The 18,169-nt window shown below is 37.0% G+C and overlaps 1 protein-coding gene and 1 pseudogene across 1 annotated transcript; both read right to left on the bottom strand.

Annotated features, from left to right (window-relative positions):
- Positions 1–3,095: 3,095 nt before the first annotated feature.
- Positions 3,096–5,587, bottom strand: LOC114539657 (zinc finger protein 862-like). The gene is made up of 2 exons (XM_028560270.1): positions 5,480–5,587; positions 3,096–5,156 (listed from the first exon to the last, which is right to left on the bottom strand). The coding sequence occupies exons 1-2, from the start codon at positions 5,585–5,587 to the stop codon at positions 3,096–3,098; spliced, it is 2,169 nt and encodes a 722-aa protein (XP_028416071.1).
- A 10,225-nt stretch (positions 5,588–15,812) lies between these two features.
- Positions 15,813–17,124, bottom strand: LOC114539665 (annotated as a pseudogene).
- Positions 17,125–18,169: the final 1,045 nt, after the last annotated feature.

Raw genomic sequence — 18,169 nt, 5'->3', positions numbered from 1 at the left:
GGAAATTACTTGAGGGAATTTGGCAGCAGTGTCAGCGATACTTGGAATTGTTCCTGATATTGCTATCTGTGGATCCAAGAACTTTAATTTCTGCAATAGCAGGTTATCTAATGGCAATCGCTTCTTTAACTGGATGCAAAGCTCAATCAAAAATTGCTGACATCTGTGGAAGCACGTGTTGAGCATTTCTTTTCTGACATTTTTGTAGGCGTCGGAAACAAGGAGCCTTGCTACATCTGTCCCCATATAAAGTTGCGCTAGTGGAAGATGATGTGCAGGATTTCGAACATCAATAACTGCCACGTCACTTTTGAGAGTATCTGCTTCAAAAAACAACTGAGGATTGATTTATAAGCAGACACGCAATTTGAGTGAAATCTGTGAATAGCTGGTGTCTCAGACTGAAAAATCACATTTAACTTGTTTACCAGGGAAATGATGTAATTGAGAAATGCAAAGTACAATTTTGTTATGGGATTAGATAACTCCTCAAACAAGAACTGGGAGGTTTGCAAACAATCAACTAAATACTGTGAGGTGAACTACAACTTTAAAGCATCCCATTGAACAAGCAAACGCTCAACACACGACCCAAACGAAAGCCATCTGATATCATAAAACCTAAGCATTCTATATTGCTTGGACTCTGTGAATTCCTGGAACTCTTTAAATTCGTTACACCGTTTGCTGGAAAGAGCAAAATAATTGTAACATTCTTTTACAACTTGCTCTAAGTTTCGTGGAAGGAGGGCATAAGCATGAGAAACTGCCAGTGCACATGAATGGCACGCGCATTTAATAGTCAGACAATTTGGATTTTCTTCTTTTATGTGACTAGCAACACTATTGTATTCGCCAAAAATTACATTCGTTATGTCTGCTGCAAATCCAATTAATTGCATCATTTGGACATCATGTTTTGCCAAATTGGTTTTCATTAGTTCGTAGAGATCAGCAGCCGTTTCTCCTTGTACTGGAACCAAGTTTAATAATCTTGTGTCGACCTTCTTTGCATCGTCGTCAAACAGTTTAATGACGATCGCCATGCACTTAGTTGTACTTTTGTCCGTAGTTTCTTCGATGATAACAGAAACTGGACTTACTCCCATTCTCCCCATGAAGACTTTTTCTAAGCTGAATCTTGAACTCCTTGGATAAGACGTCGTATGTCATTGCAGCAGCCTTTGTGCGTTTGCATGAAAATTCACTAGCAATCGCTGAATCTTTAAATGTTCGAGATATTACAGTGGACAAGTGATCCATTAATCGAAAAGGCAAATTGTGCTCAGCGAGAAATAAACAAAATATCAATTCTGCTTTCTTCACTTCGTCGGAAAGGTTGTTTCCAGATTTAAAATATTTTGAAAGCTAAAATAGACAATGGTACATTACTCAATAGTAGTTATATTTTGCCCGAAATTAATGCGATGAATGTACCTGTGAACAACTAGCTGTTGTGCTCATAAGGGATATATGCCTTGAACTCTGGCCGTGGATGCGAATGGTGGCTAATCTTGCTTGAATTTTGCATCGGCATACTTTGCAAAAGGCAGTTTCCGCCGTCTTTCCCGTTGTTAACCACTTTGTAAATTCTGGCAACAATGCCCACTCATTTCGATAATGTTGTTTGTACTTTTTTCCACTTCTGTTATGAGTTTCGGCTGTGCCAGTGGTCTTTCTTTTTTTTGTATTTGTTTCTGTTTCAGGAGCATCATCCTCGTTGCTTTCCATTGGATTGTTGATCATTTTTGAATTTCGCTAGCATCAGCTAAACCACAACTATACACTGAGCTATATATATTGGACTTGGTGCATGGAATCAAATGCGCACGTGTTGATTTCAGTTATGCTCATGTCATGTAATTATTAGCGGTTTTAACGATTGCAATACACTTATATAAAGGTCGGTGCCAGTGGGGTAGATACAGCATGGGATGAATTTTTGAATGACAGTTTGTGTCATTACAGCAGATTACTAAAATATTACTAACTTTTAGACGAAATTACCAAAATTATTACTAAATTTACTCAATTGCCAAAAAACTCCAGAAAATCGTGAAAATCATGAAAAAGTAATTAAAATTACCAAATCTGGTCACACTGATAAGAAAACATGAAGGTTTAGGGGGGTTACATACTGTAACATATTTCTCAAACACGTGGAAAAATTGATAAAGAATAAAAAGATAAAGATTTTTTATGAACTTTAATATTTATTAATTGCACATTTTTTATGCACCTTAAAGATTGTGAAAAATACAAATATTTAATTGAGAATAACCAAGTGAAAATTAGATTTCATTTTGTTTCTTTTCTACAGAATTTTTCTTCTCAAGTTTCCCACTTTTGCCCCACAAGAAGAATTTTTGTAAGATTGGGGGGCATACCACCACACATATTCTGCATATATAATGCAGAAAATTAATAAAACCAGACATCACACCAACTCACAAAATATATATGCTTATCAATTTGATATTCAAACATGTTAATACAAGAAAATAGGATACAAACCATTATGCTCTAAAGAATCTCAGTTGCTTGTAGGAGTTGTAGCAGCTGGTTCTAAATTTGTCTGAACTAAAAGTAAAATAGTTCTTTATATTGTTAATGCAACATCAAACTGCATGCATATGCATTTATGGTAAACTAGGATTTAATACTGAGACTATGCATCTGAAAGCAAAAGCTCTTGTTGATATTGAAGAGGAAAACGACAAGGTATCAGTGTTTTAGCCAGGATTTCAAAACTGGCCGTCCAAAATAATTTCGTTGCCGTGGTCACATAGTTTTGTGATGTATCGCATGTACATGTTCTTGCAGGCAGTTGTTTAATAGTTGTTGTGGTGTTCTATTCATTGAATTGAACGTTTAAACTCTTAGGTGTACATGTCCATCACTAAATTAGTAAAAGCACACACGAAGAGCGCCTAACAACAATTAGTTATACATTTTATCAATATCAATCACTGACCAGAACGGAATTCTAGTGATAAAGAACTAACAAACTTATATATTCCTATAGATGTCTTAATCTACAATAACTTATTTGAATATGAAAAAACAATGTTTGTTGCTTTATTTCAGTTATTTATCTAAATTCTGTGAGGGTTTTGACAGAAAACAGCACATGCTGCCTCGTAATCCATATCCTCGATTGGTATTCCACAGTAACTAAGCCTGATCAGTTTGTCTAGCTGATTTATAGTGAGACGAGTTCTTGACTTGGTTTTAATACGATTCTGACAACTGAATACTCTCTCAGCTTCAGCGTTACCAACCATCAGACACAAGCATATACACGCAAGTTTAAACATGACAGGCAGGATTGTCTGATTTGCCAACATGGTCCCACCAAACACTTTCTTTATAAGTTCTGGAGGTGTATAAAAATGCCATTTATCTTGTTTGGTTGTGCTGTCGCGCTTTTTTTCACCCAGGTTATTGTATACTAACCGTTTGAATGGAAGAAACTCACCCATGCAGGCAGTTGGGTCAATCATTGCTTCATACTCCACGTTTTCGTCATTTGTTGCTGGCTTACCATAGTGCTCGAGAAGAGTTGCTAAATGTTGATTACCCCATTCAATCAACTGGCTTTCAGCAGGATACGAGGCTGGCTCAAAAACTTGCATCGCTGTCAGAAGTGCAATCTTTGAAAAACGTGCTCTCAGATTTTCAAGGAGCTGGTTAAGAAATTGGAGTCTTACTTGCTGAAATAGCGTATTTTGTCCAGGTTGTCCGCGTTTAGCTTCATAGTTTATTGTTGTCCCTTTAAAACTCCCGAGCAGTTCTTCTGTAAGCTCACTCTCCATTGCTGAGAGCAATGGTCCATTCTTCTCGCGAAGTGCTTCCAGTGTTGCAATGCAATCGCCCAATTTTTCACGAAGTGCGGAAAAGCAAACATCTCTGTACTGAAAAATTCTCGACAAGTGATTAGTAACAGAAAGTACATCTGCGGAAAGGTGGATAAGGGCGAGAATAAGCAATGAAGACAGCTGCTGATTGAGGCCAATCGCAATAGGATCACCAAGAAGACCTTCTGAGCTGGTTAACATTAACAGAGCTTCATAATTCTTTATTATTGCGCAAACTGCATCACCCATGCTAAGCCAGCGAATCTCATAAATTCTCCTCAATTTTATGTTCTTCTGCTCAAGAAGCTCGTTCAACTCTCTGAGCCGCTCTTCTCTCCGTGGTGAACTACTGATATAGTTAAACACCCCACTTATAACAGCAGTCAGACTTTGCATCTCTGGGATGTTTTGGCATGCTTGGCTGACAGCAAGGTTCAGGCGATGGCAGATACAATGTATGCAAATACAGTGCGGATTATCTTCGTGTATAAGTGCACGCACTCCATTCATGTGGCCAGTCATAACCGACGCACCATCCGTTCCAAGCCCGCAAACTTTTGTCATTGGTATTTTTTTACCGGATAGTATGTCTTTCGTTACTGAATAGATCCCTTGTGCAGTACATTCTTTGACCTTTTCGCACTTCAAGAATGTAGTGACAAGTTCAGCTCGTTCTAGATCTACGTATCTAGCAACAACAGCGATATGTTTCTCATTGGATCTATCCATACTCTCATCGATTCCAACCCCTAAGCAAGGACTTTTCTGGATATCTAACTCGATTTGCCGCTCTACTACTTCGTTCAACGCATACAGAAGTTGATTAAAAATATCGGGACTATTATAGCCAGCATTGCTTCCAAGATAAAGGTTCTGGATATCTTTGCATCCCTGTAATTTTTGAAACTCTATTAAACTTTTGTACTTTCTATTTGCAATTTCCTCTTTTACTATCCAATATACTGTTCGCAAAGCAGCTACGATAACGCTGTTTCTCTTTTCCTGTGATGCAGCAAAAGTGGAAGGGAGTGATTTCTGACTGGGATCTACTGATTCTACTGCTTCTTTGTGTTCAACACTCTTTAGGTGGACATGTAATGATTTCAATCGAAAATTTTTTGTACCGTTTACCCAAGGGCCCTTTGACTTGTCGTGTTTTTCACAAATGGTACAAAACATCAAATTCAATCCTTCGTCATATCTCAACCATGATCGATATTTTAGTTTCCACGCTAAGGGGAATTTGCTCTCATTGGGTTTTCTCTTTTTACTTGGGCCTGGGCCAGGACCAGGTTCAATCTTTCAGTGCACAAAAGATAAAAAAAATTAATAGCAATATTAGCGTGTTTACATGTACAGACTCCACTAATTAGTGCCACTAAAGATGTGTCAATATTTCAATTAATTAGCTACATACATTGTACATATGCGTGCGTGTCAGCGTGTGCATACAATATCTATACAAATATAATATAATTATAGAACTAAATGAAAGATGGTACATATGTCGTAAAATCTAATCGGTATTTTTCCGATAAGGGGAAAAATTTTCCCCTTATATATTAAAGTAAGACGTACCGGGACTCCTGGTTGTTCATCTAATTGAGGTTCTTCCTCCTCACTCGGTTCACTGTCACTGTTACATCATTGCCTTGTTGCAGAGGTAATTCTTTTGTTCGTTTTACAAAAAAGCTGGCGATATCTTTTACACATTTGTGCGTTTGGCTCATTTTATTATTTTTATATAAGCCATCTCTATCGTAACTGTAGGAGCTTGGGCGATTGCCATTTTAACAGCAGTTTCAAAATAATCTTGGTAATACTTCATGTGAGAATCAACAAAATGGTTCCAAAAACATGGCGTTGTTCTCCGCCTCAATTCTGTCTTATTCAGTGTGTTTTCGACGGGAGAACATCAAAATATATACCATAAGTAAGGAAAACGGCACTACGGCAGATGACAACTTTTCGAAGTATTTAAGAAGTATCAGATAGCTTGTTAAGTGCTATTTAAATAAAATTTTCCCTTAGGGCGTCCATGCCCGTCCATTAAAATATAGCCGTCCAAATTCAGAAGTGGCCGTCCATAGGACGGTTGGACGGCCGCCTGGCTAAAACACTGCAAGGTATTAAAGTTATTTTAAATTAATTTTTACTTTAATTGTATTTACTAGTATTATACGTTTTAATGTTATAAAGAATGAGAGAGTGATACTGGAGTGTTAGAGCTTGTTGTGAATAAACTCATATTTTTAAATTATACTTTGTTTTCATTATTTTTATCAATAGAACAATGTTCTGCCCATGACTCCATCAATTGACCTTACCACAAGCATGAGATTTTCACAAATTTCAGACCAATTTGTAATACCCTATGAAAAACTTATTCCTGTGCCTCTCAAATGAGAAATGAAGAATGCGTGGAAAGTTGTGAACAGAAAGCTATTGGACTTGGGAAGGGGAAATGTAATTACCAGTCAGAGATAAGTATCCTAACAGTGTTGATGCTCTGCCCCACAACTTACCATTTCCAGAGAGACTGTCTATCAAAGTGGAAGCTGCAATGAATAATGGATCTGTTGTCCAAAGTTGTCCATTTTCATATCCGGATTGTAGAAAAATCGGACAATGTTTTGGTTTGAATTTCATTGTTTATATAGTACTGTAGCATAGTATCATACTCAGTGGCGTAGCCAGCGCACCAAGATTTGGTCATGCTCTCGGAGCTGAGCGCCGAAGGCGCGAGGCAAATGTGTAAACGGGGGGTCTGGAGGCCCTTCCCCAGGAAATTTTGAAATTTAGACTCCCGCAAATGCGATTTCCAGCAATCTGGAGAACCATTTAATGTTTCATTTTCTCATTTACTGACCTATTTTATAAGCTAAAATTTTAGTGTAATGACAGTATTGTACATCAAAAAAAGTTAAGCATAAAAACAAAGGCTGTTTCGCCCAATATCAGGGCTCATCAGCATGTTTAGGAAACACCAATAGTCCAGCAGCGTAGGTATGTGTGATTCCAACATGGACAGCCATCTGGTTTTTAGGCGCCAGACCCTTGCCTTCACACCTCACCACAAAAGGAGTTTGGTTAGAAATGGGTGACCATTTGGGATATTTCATGGAGATGAGATTGCTCAATTTCTCATCCCATCCCAGTCTTCTTCTAACCCTTTTACCCCCCACCCAGCTTCTTACATTAGAGAGAACCTAACCTAAGGGAGAGGGCTTGATCACACTTGATTGAAAAAAAACAGAATAATACATTAATACTAATAACAGTAGACCAATGATTGATGTTCTCTTGGTGACCTCCAGGGATAGCCTAGGTTTAGCCTAAATGTTTAGCTAGAACTAATAAAGCTATCTAGTATGACTAGCAGTAGTAGTATAAAACCTGACCCATGAGGGAATAGAGGGATCACCCTTACTAGAGTTACAGAGAAAAGTTGGTTGACTGGTTGACTAAATCAATCAGTTGTTATACCACATTTGATGCTAAGTTGTTTGAAGACTCTGCCACACTGCTCCCTGGTAATATATTAAAAAAGATGGAGCTATTTAATATAATGAGTAGTCATATAACAGAACAATGAAGGATGGACACATAAGATCCAGAGCTTCACCACTGACAAGTAAAATCATCTGGCATTTGTGAAGAAAAAAATTAGTAGGGCAGACTGGGGTGAATAATTTTAGTTATTTGTATTTAAAATTAAGCCTTCTTGGTTTCTCAATGAACTTTGTGAGTATGGCACCATGCAGTTCCTTTTTGTCTTCTTTTTCCTTCAAAATATGGGTATTCTGCATAATGATCCAAGACGGTCATCCCCCATGGTATTTCTTAAGTAGGTTTTCACTCGTTTCAAACAAGAAAAAGATCTCTCAGCAGAGGCACTGGAGACAGCCATAACACCATTCAGCTTGAGTAACTTCACAACTTCTGGGATACAATGCTGAACATTTATCTGATAAATATACTCCAAAACCTCTGTGGTGTTTTCTTTTAGAAAGTCTGTATCTTGATAAACAAAAAGAAGTTGACTCTGGAGTTTCGGAATATCAAAGAGAGGGCCATATTTACTGACTAGCTGTTGTATTTTATCATTGGGGACACTTTCTTTCCACTGAACAAACACTTTTCGGTTGACTAAATCAAAAAAGGAAAAGCTCTCAGCATCTCTAAACCTCTCATTGAGCATACCAACAATACAATCAATAACCTCACAGTGAAGTTGTTTAAAATTTACTTCCCTCTCTGTTCTTCTGTTTGGAGAACCAGCCCTACTTTCAGCAGCAGAGTAACAAGCTTCAAATGCAGTGTCATTGCGAAGGTCATTGAGGAGAAAATCAGCAAAAGCTTTGATCTTTCGAATACCATAAGAAAAATCAGTTGACCTGTTTTGAAGGATATCATATAAAATAGCAGATTTTTCTAAAATTTTATGATAAAGTTTTAAAAGAAAACAAAAAAGAAATGACTCAAGGTAGTGAAGTAGACCATCAGCACGAGTAACAGTCTCATCTGTCCAATTTCGAGGATTTTCACTAATCTCAGTGAAGGCTGTAAAAAGAGCATCAAAGTTACTAAAAATATACGAAATGGCCCGTGATTTATAATACCACCTAGTTTCTCCAGGGTTAGGGATATCAAGGTTATGAGACCTGAGGTGGGAATTTCTTTCTGGACTAGATCTACCATAAGTACAGAATGCAGAAACATTAGCAAAAAAAATTTTCACATGTTTAATATTTAAAGCAGACTGGCACAAAACTAAGTTAAGTCGATGTGCAGCACAGTGAAAGAAAAATGCATAAGGGTAAACCTGTTGTAATATAGCTTGCAGGCCATTGATATGACCACTCATGACAGATGCGCACCATCATAGGTCTGCATCACAAGTTTGGGTATTATTGAATCCCAATACTTAGCAAGAATACCTTTGACAACCTCACTGATGCCTTGGGCACTTCGGTCAGTGCTCACATCTTTAAACTTCAGGAAGCATTCTACAACTTCACATCCTTTATCAAATCGGATAATGGCGCTAAGCTGGGCTTTTGCTGAAACATCTGTGGTTTCATCTACTTGAAGACAAAAAAACTGGCATTCTCTAACTTCTAAGTCAATTTGGTCCTGAATCACAGAATCAATACATTCAATCAAATCATTCTAGACATCAGGAGAAACACCAGTGAATACCCTTCCATGGTCAGGTCTCTCTGCCGCCTCAAGCCTGCAATGCAGGCGACGGTCAAATACTGAATCTAACTTACCAAAACATTTTAGTAACTCTCTATAATTTCCCTTGTTGAGACTCTCACTAGACTCATCATGACCCCTAAATGCCATCTCTTGCTTAGCTAGGTACAAAACAGCCTCCCCAATATTCTTTAGCATCTCTCTATTTTGGCTTACCTCTTCATTGTACCTTTCCACGGCTTTTCATCTTGCCCTCGAAAACAACACATCGACACTCTCCCGAGAATCAAAAACTTTCCACTGCTTGTAAGCCTCTAAATGTGCCTTCGTATTCTCGTGCTTCTCACAATCTACGGTATAGCTATGCATATTATGGTAGCCAGTAAGTGCCCAAGTAGTAGACTTACGTGGTTGAAAGAGAAGACACGGCCAGCAAAACAAGCGATTCTTAGTTGCACTACCACACAACCAATCTCTCTTCCAATACCAAGACTCCTGAAAGTTTCTGCCCTTCGTCTTGATCGAAAGCTTTGTTTTAGGCGGCGAGTTACGAACGATTAGCTTTTGCTCGTTTATATTTCGCGATGAAAACGATCTTTCTAAAAGATCAACTACGATATCTCTGTAGCCAGTGCTCTCAGGCTCAGCCAATACGGCTGGTTGAACTTCGTCAACATCCATATTCATTAGACAAGTAAAACACTTTGGCCCGTATTCAAAAAGCTCACTCACACTCAAACTCATTGAGTGGGAGATCTTAATCTGCCCATAACGTTTCAATGGCGGTATTTTCAGCCGAACAGGGGCTTGATTTTCAGTGATTTACCTTATATCTTTTCATCTATTGAGAGAAAACTTTCTCATTGATCAGCATTAACAAAATTTATATGTCACACTCAATGAGTGTGAGTGTGAGTGAGTTTTTTGAATACGGGCCTTTGTCTGAACAATGAAGTATGAATACTATGAATACTAAACAGCATGAGCGAACTCATGCGGTCGTGCAAGAGCATGACTTGAGCATGACTTCCGGTGGGCATAAGGCGCAATATCAGCCAATGAGAAGCTTCAAATCTTCGCCCAAGTCATGCTCTCAAGCGTTGAGCATGACTTTGTGCGGGCAGCCCTCCCTGGAGTCATGCTCACATGGCCTGCAATCAGGTTATCCAAATATCCTGTTCACAGGCTTTCAGACGCCTGAAATTCAGGCCCTGATTCAGGTAGTATCGGCAGATCGCTGTTTAAAATGGCCAAAAAGTTTAAGAATACAGGCCCCGCGCCACAAAGCAATTTGCTAAACTTTAGAATATCTTTTGATTACTGAAAAAAAACCTAGCTTTGCATTTTTTCTGGTCATGCTGAGCATGACAAGCATGACCGCTAGCTACGCCACTGATCATACTAACTCTCCTGACGAAGGCCCTCAGGTAAAATGTTGAGAAGTGATTTGTCTATTTTAGGCAGTTGTCATACCAGATTTTATGCTAATTACTAGGAGTTACTATCGCAAGGAAATTGCTGCCTTAACATCCCCGGTAAGGCCAAGGATTAAAGGCAGCATGCGAAATCTGTTTCGACCAGTGAAATGAATATAACTGGAACGCTACCTTCTGACAGGAAGTTGAAGCTAAGTCACCCCCAGTCTTTACACGCAAAAACAAACACGGCCAAAACAAAATGTTTTTTATTGTGATTTCGTAAATTTGATAAAAACCCCCGAAAAATTTTTTTAGGGAGTTAAATAACTGATTTTGTTAGTGCTTACAGCCGGCTGAGACATTCTTGATGTTGGTAGAATGCATTTTATGGACCTATTATTGGAAATGCGGAGTAAGATGGTTCTTTGCTAGGAAAAAGCGTAGAGCCTAGCGTGACAATGCAGGAATATTTGTTTTACTTTACAATTAATACAACTTTTTTGCCATCTAGTGACTTGAAATTAAATAAATATAAACTTATAATATTAAACAATGTCTACCAAGTGTATTTTGCGATAAAATATTAGCTTTAGGATATCCGTTTCGTACAAATATTGACTTATTGTTGTCAAAATTGCACATCGCTATAAACTTGTTCCGTTTAAGAAAATTTGTTTCCAATCTGATCGGCAACTCCAGTTGTAATTCGTAAAACAGTTCACCTGGTTGAATTTAAGAGTAATTCCATTATAATTCCATAAAAGAAAAACATTTAAAACCATGAAACAAACAAAAAATCAAATTTCTTTCAAATTCGCTCTGCATCTGCAGTGTCTCGCGAGTCACGCGCGAATGAAGCCAAAAATTTGCCAAAATTTGCGAGACTTTACCTCCAGACACGTGAGGTAAAGTCCCGCAAATTTTGGCTTCACAAAAACAATGAGGAGGTATCATTCCAGTTATTTATTATAGTTCACTGGTTTCGACTAAACTATTATGGCTCATTTTCCTATCATAATGATTTTAGTTTAAGCTTGTCTTGTATTTTCTTACAGTATTCATTTTTAAAAGATCGTTATTTAATTTGTGGAACTGGATGTTAAATTGAAATGCTCTAACACTTCAAAAGCGCTATATATTTTGTATACGCTCAAAAATACAAAAAATAGTCATTTTGACTAACGAGATCGACATTTTGAAATCTATTTTAACTAAACCGTTGTGATCTCATTTCCTGATAATGATTTTAGCTTATTAAGCTTGTCGCAAATGGAGCTAGTTGACAGTTCCCCAAGATCAAGTGTTGCGGTGGCGTTTTGCGCGTTGTCGCCGAATATACAGGGTGTCTCAAAAAAACGCAAACAATAATAGGCTTAGAATTCGAATACCCAAGAAAAAGCTCGACGCAATAGCGAGTAAAATTTTGACAGGGTACATGCAATTAAAAATAAGTTAAGAAATTCGTATTGAATATTGTGCTATTTTCCATCCATTGGGAACGTGTTAGATTATTGCTGATATGAATTCATTACGTGCAATGATATTTCTTGAACTGAAATGTAATTGCACTGCACGTAACCTGTGAAATTCAACATGCCACTGCTCGTAGTGTGTCTTGGGTATTCAAATTCTAACAATCGTCAAGGCTATTGTTTGCGTCTTTTGGGACACCCTGTAGTATTCAATACTCACAGTCCATATACTTTATTTGTTCACCGTAAAAGTCAGATGAGCTGAACAATAATGGACTAACGAGATCAACATTTTGCGTACCCAATATTCAATAACATTTACAATATTCGTTCGCTTGCATATGTTCAATACCCATATACTTATTTGTTTACAATGAATTCATTGAATTCAACCTAAACATGAATGACCATGTGAATAAGGCGTTTAAGAAAGTTTCAGGATATCTTAAACTTTTGGCAAAAACTCGCTCCTTCCTTCCTATGAAAGCTTCTCTGGACATATATCGATCTATGATAATACCTGTATTAACCTACTGTTCTTTAGTATGTATGTGTTCTACAACCACACAAAAGAAACGGCTTGAGAGTTTGGAGAAACGAGCGGCTAGAATCATACTTGGAACGTCACGAGAACAAGCATCAATTTTAATATCTTCCATAGAAACCATCCAAAAGAAGAAATCCTGCATATTGACTTTTAGATGTTTAAAAAAAGACGTATGTCAAAATTTTGTAAACTATTTTACATTGATCAACTCCAAGGTAACTACCAGAAATCAAGGTTTCAGCATAAAACTCCCAAAAGTAAAGCTTGAAATTGCAAAGAAAGGTTTTTACTTTAGTGGAAGAAAACTATATAATGAATTACCTCTACAGATTCGTAAATCGGATACTTTGCGACTTTTTATTGAAGAACTGAGTAAGCATTTAGCTACTATTTAGTGAAAACAGAAGAATTTTTACATTTTTATTCTTATATTAATGAACATTATGTATAGATGGATTTTAGCTCTAATGTTTTAATGTTTTAGATTATTATAGTAACAGGACCTCTATTAATAACAGTTTGTGATTTTTTCACATACCGTAATTACTCGAATAAACGCCTCCCACGAATAAACGCCGCCCTCGAATTAACGCCGCATGGACAAGCAAAAATAACATTAAACGCCGCCCTCAAATAAACGCCGCAACCTTTTCGCCATTGCGGCGTTTATTCGAAGCATTTATTTATAACCACAGTTCAATTTTCCTATATAATTATATAGAAAGAAAAGACACAACTTTTATACTTAGTTTTTTTGGGGATTGATTGTATTGGTTAAATTGGCGTTTAAATCACACACTGAAATTCAGAGTTGTTACGAGTTTGCAATAAACGCCTCCCTTGAATAAACGCCGCCCTCGAATAAACGCCGCATCTTAATTGCTAAAAATTTAATAAACGCCGCGGCGTTTATTCGAATAATTACGGTAATTGATAGAGTTTATCCTGTATATAAATTTGTTAAATAATAATAATAATAATAAAGTCATAAGAACCATATACTGATATAGGCGATAAATTCATAAAAGCACCGCGATAGATTGACATTAAAAATTCATCGCCTTGATGTATATGTATCTGTCTAAGTGCGGGAAGAAATATATCCTTGTTCTGAAAATGTCTATCTTCTGTTCCGATCCAGCGTTACTGCGTATACAATTACGTGATTAACAATATCCATTCGCTTGGGTATATATGAGCTATAATATATTCAATATTTGACATATAAGAACCACATAAGCTATAGCCGATAAACTAATGAAAGCACCGCTCTAGATTGAGATGAGAACATTGCTTGATGTATACGTATCTATATAAGAGCGGCAAAAATATATCCTTGTTCTGAAAATGTCTATCTTCTGTTCCGATCCTGCGTATACAATTGCGTAAAGGCCGAGACACACCGGACGCGAATCGACAACACGACGCGAATTTTTAGTTCTCAAAAGCTGATAAAACACTCAATGAGAGAAGATTTTAAAAAATATGTCAAGCAAATAATTTAAAATGCTATAGCGCGTCTAAATATATGCAGAATTTAAACCAGGATCAAAGTTATCGGTCAGTGAAAATCGTAAAATCGCGTCGCGTTGTCAAATCGCGTCCGGTCTGTCTGGACATTACAATATCCATTCGCTTAGGTATATATAAGCTATAATATATTCAATATTTGTCATATAAGAACCATATAGGCTATAGCCGATAAACTAATGAAAGCACCGCTCTAGATTGAGATGAGAACATTGCCATGAGAACCATGTAGCCGATAAACAAATGAAGGACTCCTCTAGGATTGAACAATGAACGTTTATGCATCGCCTTCATGTATATGTATCTGTATAAAAGCAGAAAAAAATATATCCCTGCTGCATATCCCATTTATCTAGTACCTACAATATTCGTTCGCTTGCATATATTCATCCCCATATACTTATTTGTTTACTATGAAGTCATAAGAACCATATACTGATATAGGCGATAAATTCATAAAAGCACCGCGCTAGATTGACAATAAAAATTCATCGCCTTGATGTATATATGTATCTGTCTAAGTGCGGGAAGAAATATATTCTTGTTCTGAAAATGACTATCTTCTGTTCCAATCCTGCGTTACTGCGTTACAATTACGTGATTAACAATATCCATTCGCTTTGGTATATGAGCTATAATATATTCAATATTTGACATATAAGAACCATATAAGCTATAGCCGATAAACTAATGAAAGCACCGCTCTAGATTCAGATGAGCACATTGCTTTGAGAATCATGTAGCCGATTAACACATGAAAGGACTCCTCTAAGATTGAACAATGAACGTTCATGCATCGCCTTCATGTATATGTGTCTGTATGAAGGCAGAAAAAAAAACATGTCCCTGCATATCCCATTTGTCCAGTACCGACGGCTCAAATATTTTGTCCACTCCTCCCAATTTTAAAAGTGACTTAATGATCGACCTTTGGCCCGGAAAATGCAGACATCCGGACAAACGGACACGAATCGAGATTTCGACTATACATAGTTCGGCGTGGAAGACTGGGTCGAATGAACTCTGGAGAAATTTCTGCCGTGTCAAGAATAGTGTGCTGCCTCGCTACGCTCTGCAGCAATTAAGTTGTTTGAAGACGCTGCCATGCTACTCCTTGCATGGTTATATTGTAGTATATACTATATAGTATAGTATTGTATGGTGTCATCAGTACAGTATATGTACATGGCTATGACAATTATATTCTCATGCAATAACAGAGGCAAATAACTATATATTATTATAATGGTGCTGCATTGCAGTTTAATTAATTAAGTTATATTTTATTATCTATGAATATCATATATACTTTATTATCTATGAATATCATATATACTATATATATATATATATATATATATATATATATATATATATATATATATATACATATATATATATATATGATGATATATATGATCATATATATATATATATATAATTATATATATATATATATATATATATATATATATATGATGATATATATGATCATATATATAATTGTATATATATATATTATTTAAGAATTAAAAAACGAGTCGCGTGCCTTTATGGTGTAATAATGCACGATGGGGGAATCTTGGGAGAATTCGAGTATTCTTCCAACATTTCCCCGAGTGCATTATTACACCATAAAGGCACGAGACGAGCTTTTTTAATTATTTTATAATATAAGAAGAAATTATAGGGCAACAACAAAATTTATTTATTTGATCAATAATGAAATTCTCTTTACATATTATTTGAGATGTTGCTTAGCAACAAAAACTGTTCGGTTCGAACGGCGTGACAACAACATATTCAACAGCATTTAGGCGAATTCTTGCCAAAAAACCTTTCAAAAACATCTAAAATTTGCTCACAGTTACAAAGGAGCTTAAAAATATAACATAAAGTTGTCAAAGAACTAATCGCTGTTCGATTTAAACACAATCTGGACGCTGCCAATCGAGTAAGAAGTAAACATGCCGCCGGCCAAGGCCGTGGAGTAATTGTGAAGCTGTGTGTTTGTTGTTGAACTTGCAGAGGATAATGCCACAGAAATGTGCCCATCCGTTGGTATCTGAGCTTCAGATGGGGTAGAAGGACCCGAGAAAGTTGCACGACCGGTAGAAAACGAGTGAGACAGTATATCACTGCAGTTGCGAAGCTGTGATGATGACGGCCTTGTGTTGTAATGGACAAGACTTTGCTCATTTTGATGACCAGAAATTGCCATAATATGACGATTGGGTACGCCTGCATTCGACCAAACGGTGATAGCTGTTGCTCTGACACTATGGTTGGTGTAAATCTTTGATAGACCTGCAGCTTCGCTAATTTCAGCCATCATTTTAGCCAGCTTGTTGACTCCTAGTGGACGATTTTCGAAAACCACACCGTGTTTGTTGGTTGCCAATTTCTTGCAGGATACTGGAAGAGAGCAGGGCACTTCGGATTGACCTTTTCGAGGTAGAGAGACAAAGCTTTATAGCCATCATATGACTGTTCGGTTTCGTACATTCGCGCTTGTTTCTCCGAGCTAGGAACGTCGCTTAATCCACCAGGATGATTTTTGGAGGACTCGTCGTGTGTCATCCTTACGTAGCGTCGACCAGAGCTATCAACCTCAAAAGCGAAGCTGTTTGTTGTGAGATTACGTTGGCCTTCGCGACCCCGTCTACACCAATATAAGACGACGTGAAACCACACAGAGCGAAGGAGAGACAAAGGATTTATTGGATTAAAAACACCACTTGTTTTCAACTTGGCGAGATCTTCGTCTTCCAAAGGCGGTTTGTGTTGTACATTTTCCAGCCCGAGTTGCTTCAGCTCTTTAATCTTCGCGTCAAGCATCCGGTTGGAACTCGTGAACAAGGGGTCAGATGATATTTTGACTGCTCTGTTTAATGGTTGACTATTCAAGTATCTTTCGATACCGTGTCTGAACCCCACTAATGCTGAGTTACTATAGTTTCGCTTGTCCTTCGTCCGTGCTTCGGCGTAGAAATGATACAAGTTTTCGTCCAGCTGCTTTGTTGTCATTTCCTCAAGTTCAGGCATTATATTTCTCTCTTGACACCACTCTATATGTTAAGAAGTTTTCTATTAAAGGTACTGTGGAATGGATATTTAGTAGTTATTTTTTCAAAGATATGTGTGTATTATAGAAGTGTCATAAAATGTTGTACGGTGTTGCTTGAATTTCATGTCTTTTGTAAAGCCATGGCATGGAAAAAACTTATGACAAAGGCAATGACAATGTGAAAATGTTTAAATTTACCTTGTGAAGTACAATTTCTGTTCTTACTGTTGTCTGTAGTCTTTTGTAAAGTGTGTATTTAAAAGTAAAGTTTGTTTTGGTACCTACCTTTAAAAGTAGAGACAGCCCAATTTGTTGAATTTTTTGTTGCCCTCGACTGGCGACTTTCCAGCAAGAAATTCAACTCTCTTTCTGAAATTTTTGCAAACCTTTCTTCGCTGGCATTAGCGTTTGGTTTTCAGAACTTGACTCCTGCATTTTAGCGTTTTATGTTCAAACTTGTAACTCGTTTTGCGAAATTTTAGACTTTAAATATTGAATTTATAGTTTGTTTACTTTCAGCAAGAGGCGGAAAAACTTCAAAAGCCAGAAGCGTGCATTATGGCCTCACAATGCATGCGCGGTAGCCAATCAAATTGCTCGTTATATCATACTTATATTATAATTATATATAGTTTATAGTTTATAGTTTATTATTATATATACCGGGTGTCCCAAAAAAAGTACCTATTTTTAATTCAACATAACTTGTAAGCAAACTGAAGAATTGCAATCAAATAATCCATATTAAGTGGAGTAATGTCTAACTTAAAGTTTGATATATTACATTGAAGTTTGAACGAGTAGTGTCTGAGATATTTGTGTTTAAAGTCGTAGCAACGTTTTGAAACTTGTCAAAAAATCAGGAAAAAATGGCCTATTAAACTTGTTTCAACAATACCGGTTCGTAACATGGTATCTTGTAACTTATTTTTTAGTTGTTTTTTTAAAAATCGTTTTTTACTTGTTCTTATTCATCTGCAAATTCATTCAACCAGCAGCAACGCACTTTCTTGCCCGTTTCAGCATGCCATCAAAAGACCTTTGAATCATGTGGGCGTCCAAATTGCGACATGACC

This window comes from Dendronephthya gigantea, unplaced genomic scaffold, assembly GCF_004324835.1.
Source record: "Dendronephthya gigantea isolate DGI-Jeju-01 unplaced genomic scaffold, DenGig_1.0 000211F, whole genome shotgun sequence".
Classification (NCBI taxonomy): domain Eukaryota; kingdom Metazoa; phylum Cnidaria; class Anthozoa; order Malacalcyonacea; family Nephtheidae; genus Dendronephthya; species Dendronephthya gigantea.
Note: the sequence above shows the minus strand (reverse complement) of the source record. Positions and strands in the feature narration are given on the sequence as shown.